The 17,484-nt window shown below is 31.9% G+C and overlaps 1 protein-coding gene across 1 annotated transcript; it reads left to right on the top strand.

The window, feature by feature from the left end:
• Positions 1–5,941: 5,941 nt before the first annotated feature.
• LOC127735998 (APGW-amide-related neuropeptide) lies at positions 5,942–16,977 on the top strand. The gene is made up of 3 exons (XM_052246497.1): positions 5,942–6,943; positions 14,661–14,710; positions 16,694–16,977. The coding sequence occupies exons 1-2, from the start codon at positions 6,395–6,397 to the stop codon at positions 14,700–14,702; spliced, it is 591 nt and encodes a 196-aa protein (XP_052102457.1). The 5' UTR covers positions 5,942–6,394; the 3' UTR covers positions 14,703–14,710; positions 16,694–16,977.
• Positions 16,978–17,484: the final 507 nt, after the last annotated feature.

The following is a 17,484-nucleotide window of genomic DNA, read 5'->3' as shown; positions in this document are numbered from 1 at the left end:
CTAGGTACTGATGTTGTTTGTCATCTTAATTACGTGTTATAGTGTTCATTTTATGTGTCTTTGTACTAGTATATTTTCAACCTCTACTGTTTAGTTCATATTTGGTAATATCCTTTTGACGTGGCTCGGTATTTATACATCCCGCCAATGTGTTATTGTGCAAGGTCATTTTTTTTTATTCTTATCTTTCATTTTTGCGTATGTTCGTTGTCTATAGGGTGTCTATATGCCATTTTGGTTTTCTTTCTTGACATATTTGTTTGTTTTCACAGTGATTAAGATTATAACACAAATTTGACTGTTTTTGACATGTTTACATATTATGTCTGTTTGTTTTAATCACACATTATTGTCAATATAATAGAATCTTTGCGACTTTTATACAAGTGAAAGGTTTAGCTAGCTATAAAACCAGGTTTAATCCACCGTTTTCTACATAGTGAAATGCCTGTACCAAGTCAGTATTATGACAGTTGTTTTCCATTCGTTTAATGTGTTTGAGCTTTTGATTTTGCAATTTGATAATGGACATTCCATTTTGAATTTTCAATGGATTTCGGTATTGTTGTTATTTTACCTTTTATTTAATGTTAACTTTGTCCTCCGCTTATGGTCATTTCGAATTTCTAATCACCGATTAAGTGAAATTATTCGTTAAAAGAAACTTACAGACACATGAATGTAGGATTTGATTTCAATTCATACACTAGTTCTTGAAAATAGTATGTAAAAAATTTAGCAAATCAGAAACTAGATGATTCCATGACGGGAATTTTTGTTGACGAATGGGCACTTAAGTGAAAACACATGAAATAAAAATGTGTGTTGAACATCTGCGCTAGGTTGTGTTTCATTCTGTTTAGTTGTTCTCAAGAAAAAGTTAAAATGTAAAAAAGTTAAGAGAAGGACGATGGATGCCAAGGGATGAAAATAGCTCGCCATGGGCATCAACCAGGTCGTCCCAAAAGTGGAAAAGAAACAAAGTCATTAAAACAACAGTAACCAAAAAAATGCCGACAACAAAAAAAAAAAACAAAAAACAAAAAAACTACTCACACAAAGAACAGTTAAAAATACGCCATGTACAGATAGAACTATAGATTAAACAGAATTCCACAAAAAATACAATAGGAACAAATGGTTGAAGTCTGATAACTCCCTAAAAAATGTTAAATTAATTGTCGGTATAGTATGGTGTAGACAAAATGACTAACAATCCTATTAAGTAAAAACATTTTTGAACAAACGATCTTAGAGCTAACGTTTAATAGTTGCCATTATGTGATAATAGGCCAAAAGACTTCAAAGTCAAATTACTCCCTCCAAAACTGTCAAATCGCAATGAAGGTAATCCATGATAAAGTGTATATGATAACAATTCAACCAACTCTACTGTTATTTTAACAGATTAGTAAACTAAATATAGTTTATGAATAAAAGATCAAGTTACTAAAACGGTATCCTCCCCAGCAGTATTTAATAGTTGTCATTATGTGATAATAGGCCAAAAGTTTTCAAAGTCAAATTACTCCCTCCAAAATTGTCAAATCGCAATGATGGTAATACGTGATAAAGTGTATATGATAACAATTCAACCAACTCTACTGTTATTTTAACAGATTAGTAAACTAAATATTGCTTATGAATAAAAGATCATGTTACTAAAACGGTATCCTCCCCAGCAGTATTTAAAGTCTAACTTTAATTAAAGGTTACAACAACTATACATTGTTTCAAATACACTTTTATCTTTTATAATCAATTAGTTAAACTGTAACAGGACTACTTCATATCATCTATAGCGAGTCTATAGCGAGTATTCATATTTCCAATTGACAGTATTATGAAAGTGTCATCACGTGATATTATCTAGTCACGTACGTGACATTGTATAGTTGACCTTATTGGTCACGTTGGAGTAGTTCATCTTCTGTTCTTTATTTGGCAATTACATAAACCTGTTTTTGAATTGTTTTATTAAACTTACCCTTTCTTCGAGCTGTTAAATTTTCCAGAGCTTATACAGCGAAATAGAAGAAAACTCAGACTAAATTTCTTCCGATTTCAGTGAACCGTGACAAATCGAAAAAATTGCACGAAACATTATAAACATACCTTATGGTTTACTTATAAGTTAAGGCTTTGAACAAGCTTTCAGTAACTGCCAGTACTCTCTTAGATCAGTACTTTGAGTTCTTGTCTATATGATTTGTTGTACTTTGAGTTGATCTTATAAATCAAGCCTTTTCCGCTTTCAGTAACTGCCAGTAATCTTAGATCGGTACTTTGAGCTCTTGTCTATATGATTTGTTGTGCTTTGAGTTGATCTGATAAATCAAGCCTTTTCCGCTTTCAGTAACTGCCAGTAATCTTAGATCGGTACTTTGAGCTCTTGTCTATATGTTTCGTTGTGCTTTGAGTCGATCTGATAAATCAAGCCTTTTCCAATTGATTTGTTAAGTTTGTTTTTATGTTGTGCTGCTGCGCTACTTTCCCAGTTTAGAGTAGTTGAGCGCTCACAAACATGTTTAACCCCGTCACAAATTCCTTATGCGCATGTCCCATTCGAAGAATTGAAATTTAGTTGTTGTCGTTGGTTGGTGTCTGCCATATTTTCTCTTTTAACTGTTTCACATTTTTCATGATTTGGCCTTTTATAGCTCACTATATTGATTTTTCTCATTACGGAAGGCTGTAAAGTGACCAATATTTGCTAACACCTTAGCTCTTTAGTCTCTGGTGGATACTTGTCCCAATGGCAAACATTCGGACTCGGACTTCTCTTGAACTGAGTTTTACTGTGCGTACTGTTGTACGTTTGTTTTTCTACATTGGCTAGAGGTATAGGGGGAGGGTTGAGATCTCAAAAAACATGTTTAACCCCGCCGCATTTTTGCGCCTGTCCCAAGTCAGGAGCCTCTGTCCTTTGTTAGTCTTGTATCATTTTCAATTTTAGTTTCTTGTGTATAATTTGGAGTTTAGTATGACGTCCATTATCACTGAACTAGTATACATATTTGTTTAGGGGCCAGCTGAAGGACGCCGCCGGGTGCGGGAGTTTCTCGCTGCATTGAAGACCCATTGGTGGCCTTCGGCTGTTGTCTGCTCTATGGTCGGGTTGTTGTCTCTTTGACACATTCCCCATTTCCATTCTCGATTTTACTTATCTCCTAATGTGGATCCTTTTGAACAAATCGTTCATCAATAACGAGAAGGATCAATGAAAATGTCGTTAAATTTTTGGAACGTTTCAATAATGAAAATTACCTGTATATAAATGGTCAGTTTGGGATGCATAATAGTGCAATTAAAATTTCATGTAATATGTATAGGATTGGTTTACATAGCTACGTGGGCTAACAATCTTGAAAACCATCAATATAGTTCTTTTCACTGACGTGAAAGAAACGTAAATAGTTGAATATATAATGATAACAATATTTATCTTCAATAACATTAACGGTAACAATTTTACTGCGCATTTCGACAGTACATGTCTCTTCATTGATTCTAGAAGACAAGCTATTTGAAAATCACAAAACTCACAAAATTAAGAGCATATAAACCAAAAAGGATCACAAGTATAGCCAAAGACGATGAAGGAATCAGATCAAGAGCTTTGCTTGAGGTGATATATTCCTTAATTTAAAATAATTTCCAAAATTGTGCTACAACAAATTTTAATAGCCCAATATTAGTATTTGCATGCCAGTACAGAAGTACTTGCTACTGGGCTGGTGATACATTTGGGGACTAGCAGTCCGCCAGCAAAGCAAAAGCATCAGCCTAGTGAAAGTAATAAAACTTCATATCATTGGGTCAATGATTGGCCTTAATGTCCCTTCTCCTTTATCATGTCATAATTATACAGTGAATGATTAGAATGACTATATTGTACTAAATGCAAATCAAAGTCGGTTACATGCATTTCAAAGGACGTGTATAAATGATATTAAAGAGCTATGTTTTGGATTGTGCCAAAAAATAGTAAAACCCGTCAATCATTCCAATAATCATGTTAGCTTTATTGATTGGAGAATAGTCAGATATAATCTTTACAATTTAGTGCAAAAAATGTCATTTTGATGTCACCGTGATGACATAAATATGATGTTTAAATAGAAATACTTGACATAAAATGACAATTTGTTTACATAGTTTCTTCTTTGCAAAATTCAAAATTAACCATAACCCGAATAATTCAGTCCATCCCCATGATCGACTTTTCCAATTGCGAGGTTGGTTAATGTAGCCATCGCAGAGCAGCGGAATATAACGATTGAATTATTTAGGTTATATGAACCAAAGCCTTACCTGAAACGATATTTAACATACATTAACATCTTGTAAGACATGCATTTTTTATCAACATTTCTTTTTAGCAAGACCTTGGTTCATATCCAAATATTAATGACAACCTCTCAAAATGAGTTTTTTTTAGGGGAGGAGTTTGAGGTAAGTAGTAGCATTAAAACAAATATGCAAGGCATAATTCAAAAAATATTACCACTGATATATGAAAGTTCAAGTCTTGTAAACATCATAAGAATCTTATATGATAGATATATATATATATAAATAAGATGTAGTAGACAACTATCCATCCAAGTCACAATATGTAAAATGTACACACTTATATAATAGGTCAAAGTACGGCCTTCAACACGGAGCCTTGACTCACACCGAACAGCAAGCTATAAAGGGCCCAAAAAGACTAATGTAAAACAATTCAAACAGGAAAACAGTATCCTTTATGAATTTCGAATTCAAGGGACCAAATAAGTTGTTTTATCGTTCATTTTGCTTTCTGAAATATGTTTATGTTTACAATAAAGTTGTATTGACTGCTTTATTGATTGGTTGATGTTTAACGCCACTTTCAGCGCTGTTGGCTATTTCATGGCGGTCAGTTTTTATTGGTGGAGGAATCCGGAGTGCAATCAAGTTGTAATGTAATTAACTAATAAACATATTCTAAAAGGTTATTAATTCCGGGTATTAATTCAACACTGTAATTAGATCTTTGAATATTGTTTTTATCAGTATAAATTTTGATTTTGTTATCATTGAATTAAAACCCAACTATATATCATTGCTTTATACCTATGAACACTCACGGTCTTACATTCTGTCGGTATCTATATTTTGGCATTGCACAAGGGTAATGACGTCCACTAAATCCATTAGATGTTTGGTGTGTACTGATTGGTATTTTAGCCTAAGATACATAATTTTTTATTAGTTGTTATTGGCTTTGGACTAGCTTTTAGTGACTGTGAGTACTCTTCGATCTGTACTTTGTGTCTTTTGTATATAGGTTAGGGGGCGGGTTGGACGTCCCAAAACATATTAAACCCAGCCACATTCTGTATGCGCCTGTCCCAAGTCATGAACCTGTTATTCAGATGTTGCGGTTTGTTGCTGTTAATCATGTTTATTTATTTTGTATTGTTTCGTACATAAACCAGACCGTTAGTTTTCTTGTTTGAATTGTTATACATTTGTAATTTCGGGACCTTGTATAGCTGACTATATGGTATTGGTTTTGCTCATTGTTGAAGGGGACCTATATTTGTTAATTTCTACTTCATTTGGTCTTTGGTGGAGAGTTGTCTCTTTGGCGATTATACCACATCCTCATTTTTATATAATTGTAATTTTTTCTTATTTATATGAATGGCTAATTTAATAATTTGATAATATATTCCGATAATATATATATAAACAACAACTACCGCTTCAAGACAAACAGGTACTTAACAACTTTAGAATAATTGGTGCTACTCCCTGCAATCCATAAAAGATATTGATCCTTAAAATTGTTTGAGAATTAGATGAGTCGGCATTTTACGCGAATTTTTATTTGTTGAATCTAAGTTGTTTAAAGATTATCATCTAATGACATATTCACCTATAAAGAAAGCCTAATTATTGATAAAGTTGGAGGAGTATCGGTTGTAACTTTTTAATTGAACTTGTCATTACCAGAAATTATGAATTAACCGAGAACCGGAAACATAAATTCTGGCCAAACAACTATTCCTGGCATTCTGCAACCAGAAATATTCCATCAGATATTGCAATTTTTCAAGATTGTGAACCCAAGGAATAAAAACAATAAAACTTTTATGTTCTTTTTCTTAAATTTTCTGGCATATTAATTTTGATTTTATCAGACATTAATTGAAATGTTGCGAAGATATGATCTGATGAATCTAGTGTATTGATCATACAACGCCTACAGTACATAGATAATTTTACAAGCCTCATCATTGGTCTTCGCAACCATAGCAAATTATGGCTATTCAAATGACGTGTGATCTTACTAAACAATAAATACAAGCTAGGTTAAGTATTCTGTCACTTTTGTTTGCTTTGAAGAAAACGGGGAACTATGGAAACTTTAAATATTTTTCTTGTTATTTTTTCATTATTAGGAACAATTATTCTAGCTTCGTCTTCCGATGAGTCGAGTGAAAGAAAGAAAAGAGATATAGATACCATAGATGACACAAACACTGACTTTTTAACTGCTGAAAAAAGACGACCGGGTTGGGGGAAAAGAAGTTTTGACGATGATATTTTAAATAATTTGGATAAAAGACGACCAGGCTGGGGGAAAAGAAGTGATATGTTGTACGATTCCGAAGAAATTGAAAAACGTCGACCTGGTTGGGGTAAAAGGGGCAGTTCATTATATGATGTAGAAAAACGAAAACCTGGTTGGGGCAAAAGAAACTCAGCTCTTCTTGACGATCTTAGTTTATACAACTCAATAGTAAAACGTCGACCTGGATGGGGGAAACGGTCTGACACTTTTAAAGTTGATATACGACGACCCGGATGGGGCAAACGATCACCAGGATGGGGAAAGCGCTCAGGACCAAATATGTGCATGGATTTGCAAGATGAAATTCTACAGTTATACAAATTACTCAATGAGGTAATTATTTTTAGATTCTTGTATTGAATTGTTTTTTTTTAAATGAAATGTGCACGGATTTATATGTTTTATGTTCACATATTATCATTATAATTATTATTTTCTTGTAACTTTGGCGAATTCATTTCAAGAATAATGGAAATCTTAATCAAACAAAATTTGTTTGCATGTTATAAGCCAACTCCTTTAGTAAAATGGAAGCTAATATGGTCTATTGACCTCTATGCCTTAGGTATTGACCTCTATGTTTTGTTGTCTCTTGACATAGACAACACGCTCTGTTGATTTAACAACGAAAGATATAAATACGTCGTGACCTATGACGCTGTTTTAGAAGTTCATATTAAGATTTCTTCTCATTCAATTTTATTAGAAATACAGCAAAATAAATTGTTGCAATTGTGTTTTCAGAAATTTGCAATATACACCTTTTATTTCTTTCCAACCCAACCCTCCTGTGTGCAGCACATGCTCTCGTTTGAGGGCGACGATTTTATGTTTTGTTATGTATATAAGTTGATACATCTCTTGTTAGCCTACTAAAACGTTCTTTTTTTCTTATGAATCGGATGTATAAAGATGTAAATAGAATTGTTTATGGTTTGTAAATGTATGTAATGTTCCGCCTGACCTATTTTTAACGGTACTATGATTTAAGATTTGGATTTCTAACTCTTCAAGTACTCCCTTTATTTACTTAATTACCTGCATTTCCAAATGTACAAAAATACTGACACAACTTCATGATATGATAAGAACAACTGCATCTTTATTATCTTATAGTTACAATGTACAGAAGTACGAGAGGTTCCGATTGTGTTATTCATGTAGTTTTAAATATTTAATAAACCAAGACAAATCTACATGCCATCAAGACAGTGAATGTATATAGACAATGTGAAAGGTTTCTTCACGTAAATTGTATAATAGCCGTACGGTACATAATTGACTTTAACCTATGCTGTTTCACCAGGGTAACAGTCATTACTTAAGGAAGTAGCGTGTCTTAGAAAAATTGTCACTTTTTATTGCAAAAAGGAAATTTTACAGATTAATGTGAAAGATCCGAAAGATGGAATAACTGACTGTATTTGAAATATAAGCAAAACAAATCCAGATTGTTCTTGTTCAAAAATAAATTTAAATTCTTTTATAACGGATAAAAAATGCCCCGGAATACACCTGTATAAGAAACTAAACATTATTGTGTTTTGTTAACTAATAGAAATGTAGGATAGTCTATTGTGTAATCTCACACAATCTCAGTTAGCATTAATATATCATAATAATTCATGATCAATATTTTTAGTATTCGTTTATTCTTATTTAAGTTATTTTCCATATAAATCCCCCAATAGTTTTAGTGAAGTAATATCAAACTCTGGTAATGGAACATAAATTATTACACTGTAATAGCAATACAAATAGTATTTCTTGTATTTAGTCTTGTAAATGTATTGTTAATATATTTGACACAGAACAATAGCTAATTATCTGTAAGTTTAAGACGACCACTAGCACCGGTTTGAACGGAGGAATTTTTGCAAGACGTCCAAAACGCGTTCTATGTGCACTGAACATCACAAATATGCGCGAGATTACAGAATATTACGGACAAACGAATTTAACAAATACTTTCATAGTTTGACCAACTATTTCATTATAAAATACTTTTAAAAAAAAACCGCAAGAAACATCAATTGAAATCCGCATCCAAATTTTCTGGTGGTGGTACGACGTCCGCAAACGAAATAGAAAGGATCTTACTTGTTCATATGTGAGGAATTAATGGTTCTTATTGAGAATAATATTACCGCCTCAACATAAATCTTGTTTAAAAGAATATTCTTGAACTATAAATGAAAGTAAACAGCGAATTTGATAATATCGACCCTATCTATCTAAACTAAATTCAAAATGGCATCATTTGACAGACAATTGTGCATAACTGCGTTTTTTAAGTTTTGTATAATTAAAACTTTACTGAAATTTACATATTGTGCCCAACGGAAGACATGTTCGAAGCAATCACATCTATTTTGTCTTCAATGTTATAATCTGCAAGCATGATGCACATGTGCAATTTATACGATGTAGATTATGTAAGTTTGTCTTTAAAATTATCCATAAAGTACTAAAGGAATAGCTGCTTATCGAAGGCGGATACTGCACAATCAGTAACATTTTCTAAAAGACAAATTTTAGTGTTGTAAAAAAAAACCAAATATTTGATCTGGAAATTTGCAGCAAATAGAACACCATTTGAATTAAGAAATACATTCTCATTATCACCTTGTTTATAAAAATGCATAACCAGAGCGTTTTCTGGATGCACTTTTGAAGGATAGTTCTGTATGTCACATTTCCAACAACGTCACAGTGGATATATGCTGGATATATCACATTTCCAACAACTTCACAGTTGCATTATTTAAAACCAGGTTGCTGTTATTTACAAATCATTAGCATCACTGACTGATAATAATTGAATAGTTATTTTGTTTTTATCACTTGAGTTCTGAAAAGTACCGATAATGATATTGTAACAATTATTGATAAATACCGTATAAATCTGGTAAAAGTTTATATATTATTTGATCTCAAATCCTATTAATGTGTAAAGATTATCTGGCTTTCTGCACATTGATAACGTAAAATATCAGCCGCGAGCCACAATGTGAACCTTTTTGGCGAATGAACGTAGCGACCGAGCAAAACAAACTCCACATTGTGTCGAGTGACTGATATTACTATTACGAACTTTTATCCCTTAATCAAAATATATTAAACATGTTGGTGGCCTTGGGCTGTTTTTTGCTCTTTGGTCGGGTTGTTGTCTCTTTGACACATTCCTCATTTCCATTCAAAATTGTATCTGTTCATTAAATTTCCTCCTGGTATCATGGCGTTTTGCCAGATAAGCACAGGATTCTAATAAATAAAATATATGTTTTTATTGCTACTTATCATCTTCAAGACACATTAAGGCGCCCAAAATTGAGCAAAAGTTCGCAACTCACTGCAATGTCAGAACAGCTCTAGCACCGGTTTGAATTCTTTGCAGTAAATACAATTTGCCATTAATAACACGACGGAAACCTCTAGTGGGGCAGGATCTACTTGCCCTGAGATCACCCGTTTTTTGGTAATATTCGAATTGCTCAGTCTAAAATTTTTGCAGACTGTTTTGTCTTTTCATAGTTTTCTGTATGACCATGGTATTGTTTGTTTGTCTTTGACTTATTATTTTTTTATTGTCCCTTAGGTATCTCCTGATTTTTTTTAACCATCACTTCTCTGGTTCTTCAAAGGGACCAAACTATACAACATTCTATAAACACCAAATTTCTTGACAATATATCAATCAGGAATAGAATGACGATTTTAAAATCAACACTAAATCCAACAAATTGACAAAATAAACATAGAGACATGAAAACCATTAACGAGATTCCATCCACATACAAGAGTAAAACCAGTTAAGTTCTAAAAATACAATGATACTATAGATGTAAAAGCTCGGTTAACCCTGCTTCAGTCATGTGTAACCTGAAATATTATTACATTGTTGTATAAATAAATTACGGATTTAATAACCATCGACTTAAATATTATCTCGTTTTATTGAAACAAAGTATACGTCAATGCTAATGAAACAAACAGCATACTATGGAACTACATATCCACCCAGGACATCTGAGTTCACCACCGACACTGTAAATTTAGAAATTTAAAAAGTTTCAGAAATTAATGCGTGCATTTATTATTGCGAATCACTGATTACGGGTAAAATGCTAAATGTAATTAATACGAAGGCAAAAATCTTGTCAGGAAAATCGCTACTGAAATTACAAATGCGAGTTTTTATTATTGCGAACATGATACTGTCGCACTTTTCGCGTTAATAAAAACATCGCAATAATTTCTGAATTTTGCGGGGTGTGTTTTGCTCAATCCTCAGTTCTATATGTAGTGTTTTGTGAACTCAGTTTTTTGTTCTTTTGGTCTGGTGTTGTCTGTCTTTCCTTTCGTTGTACAACAATAGTATTATTTGATGAAATATTATTTCACTGAAACATTGTTGAAGATTGTCTTACAAGATTCCTAACAATGATTGCTGTATTCTTCAGAATTAGATTGTACAATGTGCTACATAGGATCTGTACTGAATAACAGTATTCATTAGTCTTTCATGGGATAACACCTGCGGCAGAGGATCGAACACACCATAATTAAGGCTGTCGATATTGGTAAACAAATCAATCGTGAAACAAATCTTTCTTTTGTTCCACAAACTTACCATAATTTAATTTACATCTTGAAGTAAAACTTAAAACTTATGACATAGAAAAAGAACATTATAAGGGCGTTCTCATTAAATGTACAAAATGAGATATCATGTATCTTTACATTGATTTTTTTATCCTGATCAATCTCGGTCTAAAGTTGTCAAAAGTGTCGTTTTACTATTCGTAATGTTGTCCTGGTACCACTGTCGCTCACCTCAGATCCTGAACTCAGTCCCTGAGGGTACCCCTTCCTAGTTCGACTTAGTCACCGGGAGTACAATCATCCCGTTAGCCAGTATTTACGTACTGTGATTTTACAATTTTACTGGAAATTTTATCAAAATTTACTCGCACTGAGAATATGGTTGTAACACTTTAAGGCAAAGATAACTCAAACCTGTTTCAAATCTTTCAGCAGTTTTTGGAAACCACATTTTGTAAAAGAAAATCCTAAACCTACTAAACTAATTAATTAACATGTTAATTCCCATATTATATATTTTTTTTTCAATCGAAACAAATTATTTTTTAGACAGAACAAGTGATTTTAATTAGATTCGACAAAAACACAAGAGCGCTGAATGAGAAGGAATGGATCAAACTTTCCGCAGTAACATCCTTTGTCTACAACACTACATCCATCGCATCGCTATGGTTTCTAGTCTTGTAGTATATCTACTTGAACACTGTTTGTAGGCTATTATGATACATGTTTCATCACAGCCTTTCTAATTAGCTGACAATTATAGGTTCCGATATCTACAATGAAATTTCCTTTAAATTCTTTATAGAACTAGCTTGATTGATCTAATTCGTTACTGTGAGTACTTGAGATGACTTAACAGTTCGACAAACGGTACTAGTGTTGATAGACAACTTTACTCCTACCTTTTTGTTAAATTTAGAATAGGTTTCGTACATCATTTCTTTCATATATAGACAAATAGTTGTTTCTTATATTTATAGAATAAGTTATAGAGAAAAACAATCCTAATTGCTTACAAGAGTTCCGGGTGAAGATGATAAATATTACAGAATGTTGAAAGAGACCGAAGTTTTCATTGTCGTAAAAATGTGATTTAAAAAAGAAGAAATTATCAAACATACATCGTTATAACTTTTTCTGTAATGTAAACACGTTGGAGTATATGCCTTTCAAACGCCCTGTATGTGCAGAACTGCGAAAATTCATAAAACATTTCAAATTGCTCATGTTTGTTTATCTCTTTTTTTTTTATTTTCAAAATTTACGAATCATAGCCTTTTTTTTTATAAGATGAGAAGCGGCAATTTCAAGTACTAAATAAATATTATAAACAGCATGAATTACAAAAATTTCTACAGTATTAGCTTGATTCAGGCTAAGTTTGCTTGAAATTTTCACATTTGTGTCACAGAAATTTGGATGTGACTTTCCTTCTCGGTATTTTATACACGAAAAATATGTTCTCTACATTTGTCTCAATAGACACCGTTATGACTGTAATCAATTTAGACACACGGAATCAATGCATACAACTATTATTTTTCCTTAGCTTTACCTGTGTACCCCTCCAGTTCTGAAAACAAGATTGTTCAAATCTATCATTGTAAACACCAAATCATTTAATCACATTCTCTCTCACACGTACATGCATATACTTAAAAGTATTCTACCACTGTTTCCGAAACAGCTTATTTAGCTACTGCGTAGTAAAAAAATTTAAATTTCTCCAAAGCCATTCTCATTTCCGCGAAAGGATAATATTTGTCTTCATTATCATCTACAAGTTCATTTCGCCTTTAATGTAATCCTAAACAACATGAAAGGATAAAATATTCATCAATACGAGGAGCTACATCAGCAGGTGAAAAGTGGGAAGGTTAAACTTTTAGTTTATGAAAAATATCCTTAATCGATCCCATCATAGATAATTGACTCTGTTCAATTCTTTGCTTGAAATCTGCAATAAATTAATATCAATCAGTGAACTTTTAGCTATTATATCATACAAATGAAAAGGCTTGAAAGGAGTCTTTCCCCGCTCGGAAAATTAATTTATCATCCTTCTGCATATTGAATATGTTCTTCCCTTTCTTGATGAATGGAAACGATGACTTCTTTCAAAAGTGTCAAATATTTGTATAATCTTAAACTTATTTGACTTTCACGGGGTTCTTGAATCTTTGACAGCGTATTTTCAAGTTTATTTAGAGGAGTTTAGGCTTTTCCCCATGAACTGTCAATCAATCTGGTAATTCAACGCTGAGATATCCTCCATGGACCGCGCCATTAGTGACTTGATATATCTAATTTTAAAAGAAATTGACGCGCGTTAATAAAGATAAGAATAGGACTTAACAGTACCGGTCCATAATTGTTTCTTAGTAATTACTCTTTGTTACAATACATGCCTTATTAATTGTCATTCATTTGATTTCTCAGTCAATTTGATGTCAATATGTTCACATCACATCCTTGATCATCGGAATATAAAATGTAATGTGGGATAACAAGCTATCAATGTTTTCCTTATTAAATTTGCATTAATGTTCTTATGCATAGCGAAACATACTAGTCGGTCGTCTTTTAGCATGTTATACGCGAAATAAAATTTAGAAGTTCTATTTCTAGAAAATTTGCTGGAATATCAAAAATGGTAATTGTATCAAAAGACAGTTAAAATGAGAAAATATATACAATAAACTAAAAGTTTGTCGTGAAAGATTGTGAAAACTGAATTTGAAGGAATACAAAATTATTCAAGACTTAATTTCGTTATAAATGTAGCATTACCATATATGGTATATTTACTTTAAAGAGTGAACAATTTCATTTGATGATATTTTTCTTGGAAAACTGATTGGAGTTATGCGGATGCATTTTCTGACGGTTTTATATGTGTTATAGCTGAATATGCGATATGAGTGTGCTCATTGTCGAAGGCCTCACAGTGACCTATAGTTGTTAACTTCTATTTTATTTGGTCTATGGTGGAGAGTTGTCTCATCGGTAATCATACAAGATCCTCTTATTTTTATATAAACTTTGAATAATTTTATCTACCCAAAAGATCGCAATCTAGCATTCTTATTTCGATTGAAACATGAATCCATTCATCTATTAACTTTTCCTTGGATATGAAATCCGGTATAGTTTACACCAAATCTTTGCTGATTTAAGTTAAAAAGTGTCGAATGAAGGTTTAAGATGTTAATACTTACGTAACCCCTTACCGATATAACTGAAGTGTCACCGATACATCTACCATTTAACTTCGTTGACCACTCGAACCGTGACAGTAAAAATATTCCTTGTAAAAATGTTATAATGAAAAATAAATCCAGAGTCATATATACTATTATAGTCTTTAGATTATACGGTACTGAAGATAATAAATGTTCAGCTTTTTTGTCCAAACTTTTAATATTTTGCATTTTAATTTCAGGCTAAGAAATTACATACTGAATGTGAAGCTCTCAATATATGATCTAAAAGGTTGGTATTTTACAAAAACTAAAACGAAACGAAACAAAAATAAAAACTAAACAAAACAGACACACACAATTACTTCACACCTCTGGATTAGTTCTCGGCACAAACCATTATCACCAGTCCTTCAGCATGAATACATTGAAATTAAGACATTATAATCGAACTCTTGGTAAAAGCTTCCTGACGAAGCATAGTATTTTATCTCAACACATGTAGATCTGTCAAGACAATGCTGGTTTATATGTTGTTAGGTTGCTGTCTTATTGACGTTTACCGCACTTTTCCTTTTATTCACATTCCCAAACCAAACACTTCTCTCTCGTATTCGCCTTTTTCAACAAGATTTGGAAAATGTTTTTAAGTACACGTTATGCCACGAGTATAATTTCCTTACCAGATGTAAAGTAAAATTTAGTAAAAATTATTAAAAAAAAGAGAAGAAGATTAGTGGCAATGTTTTATCAGTTTGTATTATGGGAAGCTTTCTGTTATTGCTATGTAGTGGGAACCAAAATTATGAGCTAATAAGATCTCGTAGTGTGTAGATACACGTGAATGAAGTAAACTGACCCATTATCAACCCAATCATATATATTTACAATCAAAATGTTTAGACGGTTAATTTTGGGGTAAACAATAGTGATAACAATGTAAAATTGATATTGAATAATTCTTTCGTTGGCGTTTAAAAAAAATACCAAAAACAAAAACAACCTTTGCAATTTGATTTAATAATTTGATAACTGGACGACAGACAAATTGAAAAAGCATTAATCTTTGTAAGTACAATGTGTATGCCAAATTGGTACCACGTTTATGGAATAACATCAAAAGTAGGGTATTTCTTAAAATATGTACATTATAGAAGTTCTTTTGTACTGAATTCATCTTTGCATCAAGACAGATTATTTTCTAATGAATTTATTGTATTAAAGGAAATTAATGTATAAGCTGACATAGTAACATAGTCGAAAACCAAAAAAAAAAAAAACTTGTAATATCTTCCATCTGAAAGAATAAAATAGATATCAATACACAAATGGGATGTTATACAATAATAAAGCTAGAATCCTCCACCGCTAATTGTGAACAAACGCAACGGAAGATATTCATCATCACCAAAGGAATAATATGTCAAATGAATGTAGCATTTTCATCTGAACTTGAGAGTAAGAGGACAAACACATGATTGATTTAGGCAAATATTTTATTGTTACGTGATGGCAATATTAATGCTCATTTCACTAAAATTTGCAAATATAATCTAGACTTGAATTGAACACAGAACAATTGTGAGTTATAACGGACTAAAGATAAAACGACAAGCATAAAGTTAAGGACACTTAGTCTGGGGAAATACATATTAAATAATAGAATTGGAAAATTTAATTTCAGTTTCTTTCCTGACTATTTATAACAAAGGAATAAGTTAATTCTTCTTGTATTGTATTTTTTCCTGTTTTCGTGTTAAACAAGTATTTATGTGAATTCCAAGGTAGAATATGCATCCATAAAAATCCCACTGCAATCTTTTTCATTTGATATGATATATATATATATATATATATATTTATATATATATAATGAAATGTAACAAAATCTGTCGACACTGCGCACTAAATCGGAAAAATAAAGAAATGTTCTCCTGAGTCTCCTACTGGATTCACTGTTTCACAGATATTCATAGTAATCCATTGTTTCAATTACATTTATCGGCAATTTAGTTTTGAAACCAAACAATAATCTTATTCTTACTAAACTATAGTCTAGACATGTTTTTATTTTAGATTACATTTAGACTTCGTATAACATATCAAAGATAAAAAAAAAAAAAAAACAACAAAAACAAAAAAAATCAAATAAGCCATACGCATCAGTAAAATTGCTTCGTAGGTCGTCAAATTCTGACTAGATGTGTTAAAAAGTATAAGTATGAAGAGAAATATTTGAATTTTAAATGATTTTATTTTCTTTTTTTTATTTCAGACATTCATCAAAAGGAACATCGTCGTACGCTAAATCACAGTCATGGATATTCATTGGATCATTTACACCATTGAAATCAACATTCCACCGTTTTATTGCCATGATCATTTCTTAGTTGCCACTGTTGACAATAATAACATAAAATTACCTGATGGGTAACTTAAAAATACCAAAATTTGGTCAACTATATTGTTAGACAGTTTGGATTGACTGCTACCTATTTTATGTAATGGTGTACTTTCAAAAAGTACAACTCAAAAATAAAATGTTCTATATTATAAAAAGTCTGTTGTTTTTATTTAAATTCCTATTTATTCATTACAATATTGTTAACACCTATGGGTACATGTGGATCTTATTGTTTATATGAATAGTTTATTCAACAATATTATGAAGGTTATGTTTGGAGATCGTATATTCTGTATTAATTTCAATAATTTTCTGTCCCATTTTTAGCTCACCTTGTAAACTTATTCTAGCGATTGGCGTTGTCGTCCGTCGTAAACTTAAAAAAAACTTTCCCTCTGAAACCACAACGGCCAAACTTTATGAAACTTTTCAGCAAGGATGTATGGTATGTCATCTACTAACCACCCTCATTTCATTTTAAATGGATTAAAAATCATAACCGCAACAGCAAAGTATGGAACACAGGGGTAAAATTCAGGTTATGTATTATCTATTAAAAATAGACATAAACTCTTATACGCTAAATTGAACCAACAAGACAAGATCTACATATAGATCAACATGGCTGAAATCGTCAATCGACTCCTTATTCGAGTTCTATC

Source organism: Mytilus californianus, unplaced genomic scaffold (genome assembly GCF_021869535.1).
Source record: "Mytilus californianus isolate M0D057914Y unplaced genomic scaffold, xbMytCali1.0.p SCAF_3, whole genome shotgun sequence".
NCBI lineage: Eukaryota > Metazoa > Mollusca > Bivalvia > Mytilida > Mytilidae > Mytilus > Mytilus californianus.
The sequence above is the reverse complement of the archived record's forward strand: the minus strand, read 5'-3'. Positions and strand labels throughout refer to the sequence as shown.

Bases quoted from the DNA above. Each gene is read 5' to 3' on its own strand.
- LOC127735998 (XM_052246497.1), top strand. From the start codon at position 6,395: ATGGAAACTTTAAATATTTTTCTTGTTATTTTTTCATTATTAGGAACA. The intron at 6,944-14,660 runs GTAATTATTTTT...TTTTAATTTCAG, and splicing joins TATACAAATTACTCAATGAG to GCTAAGAAATTACATACTGA.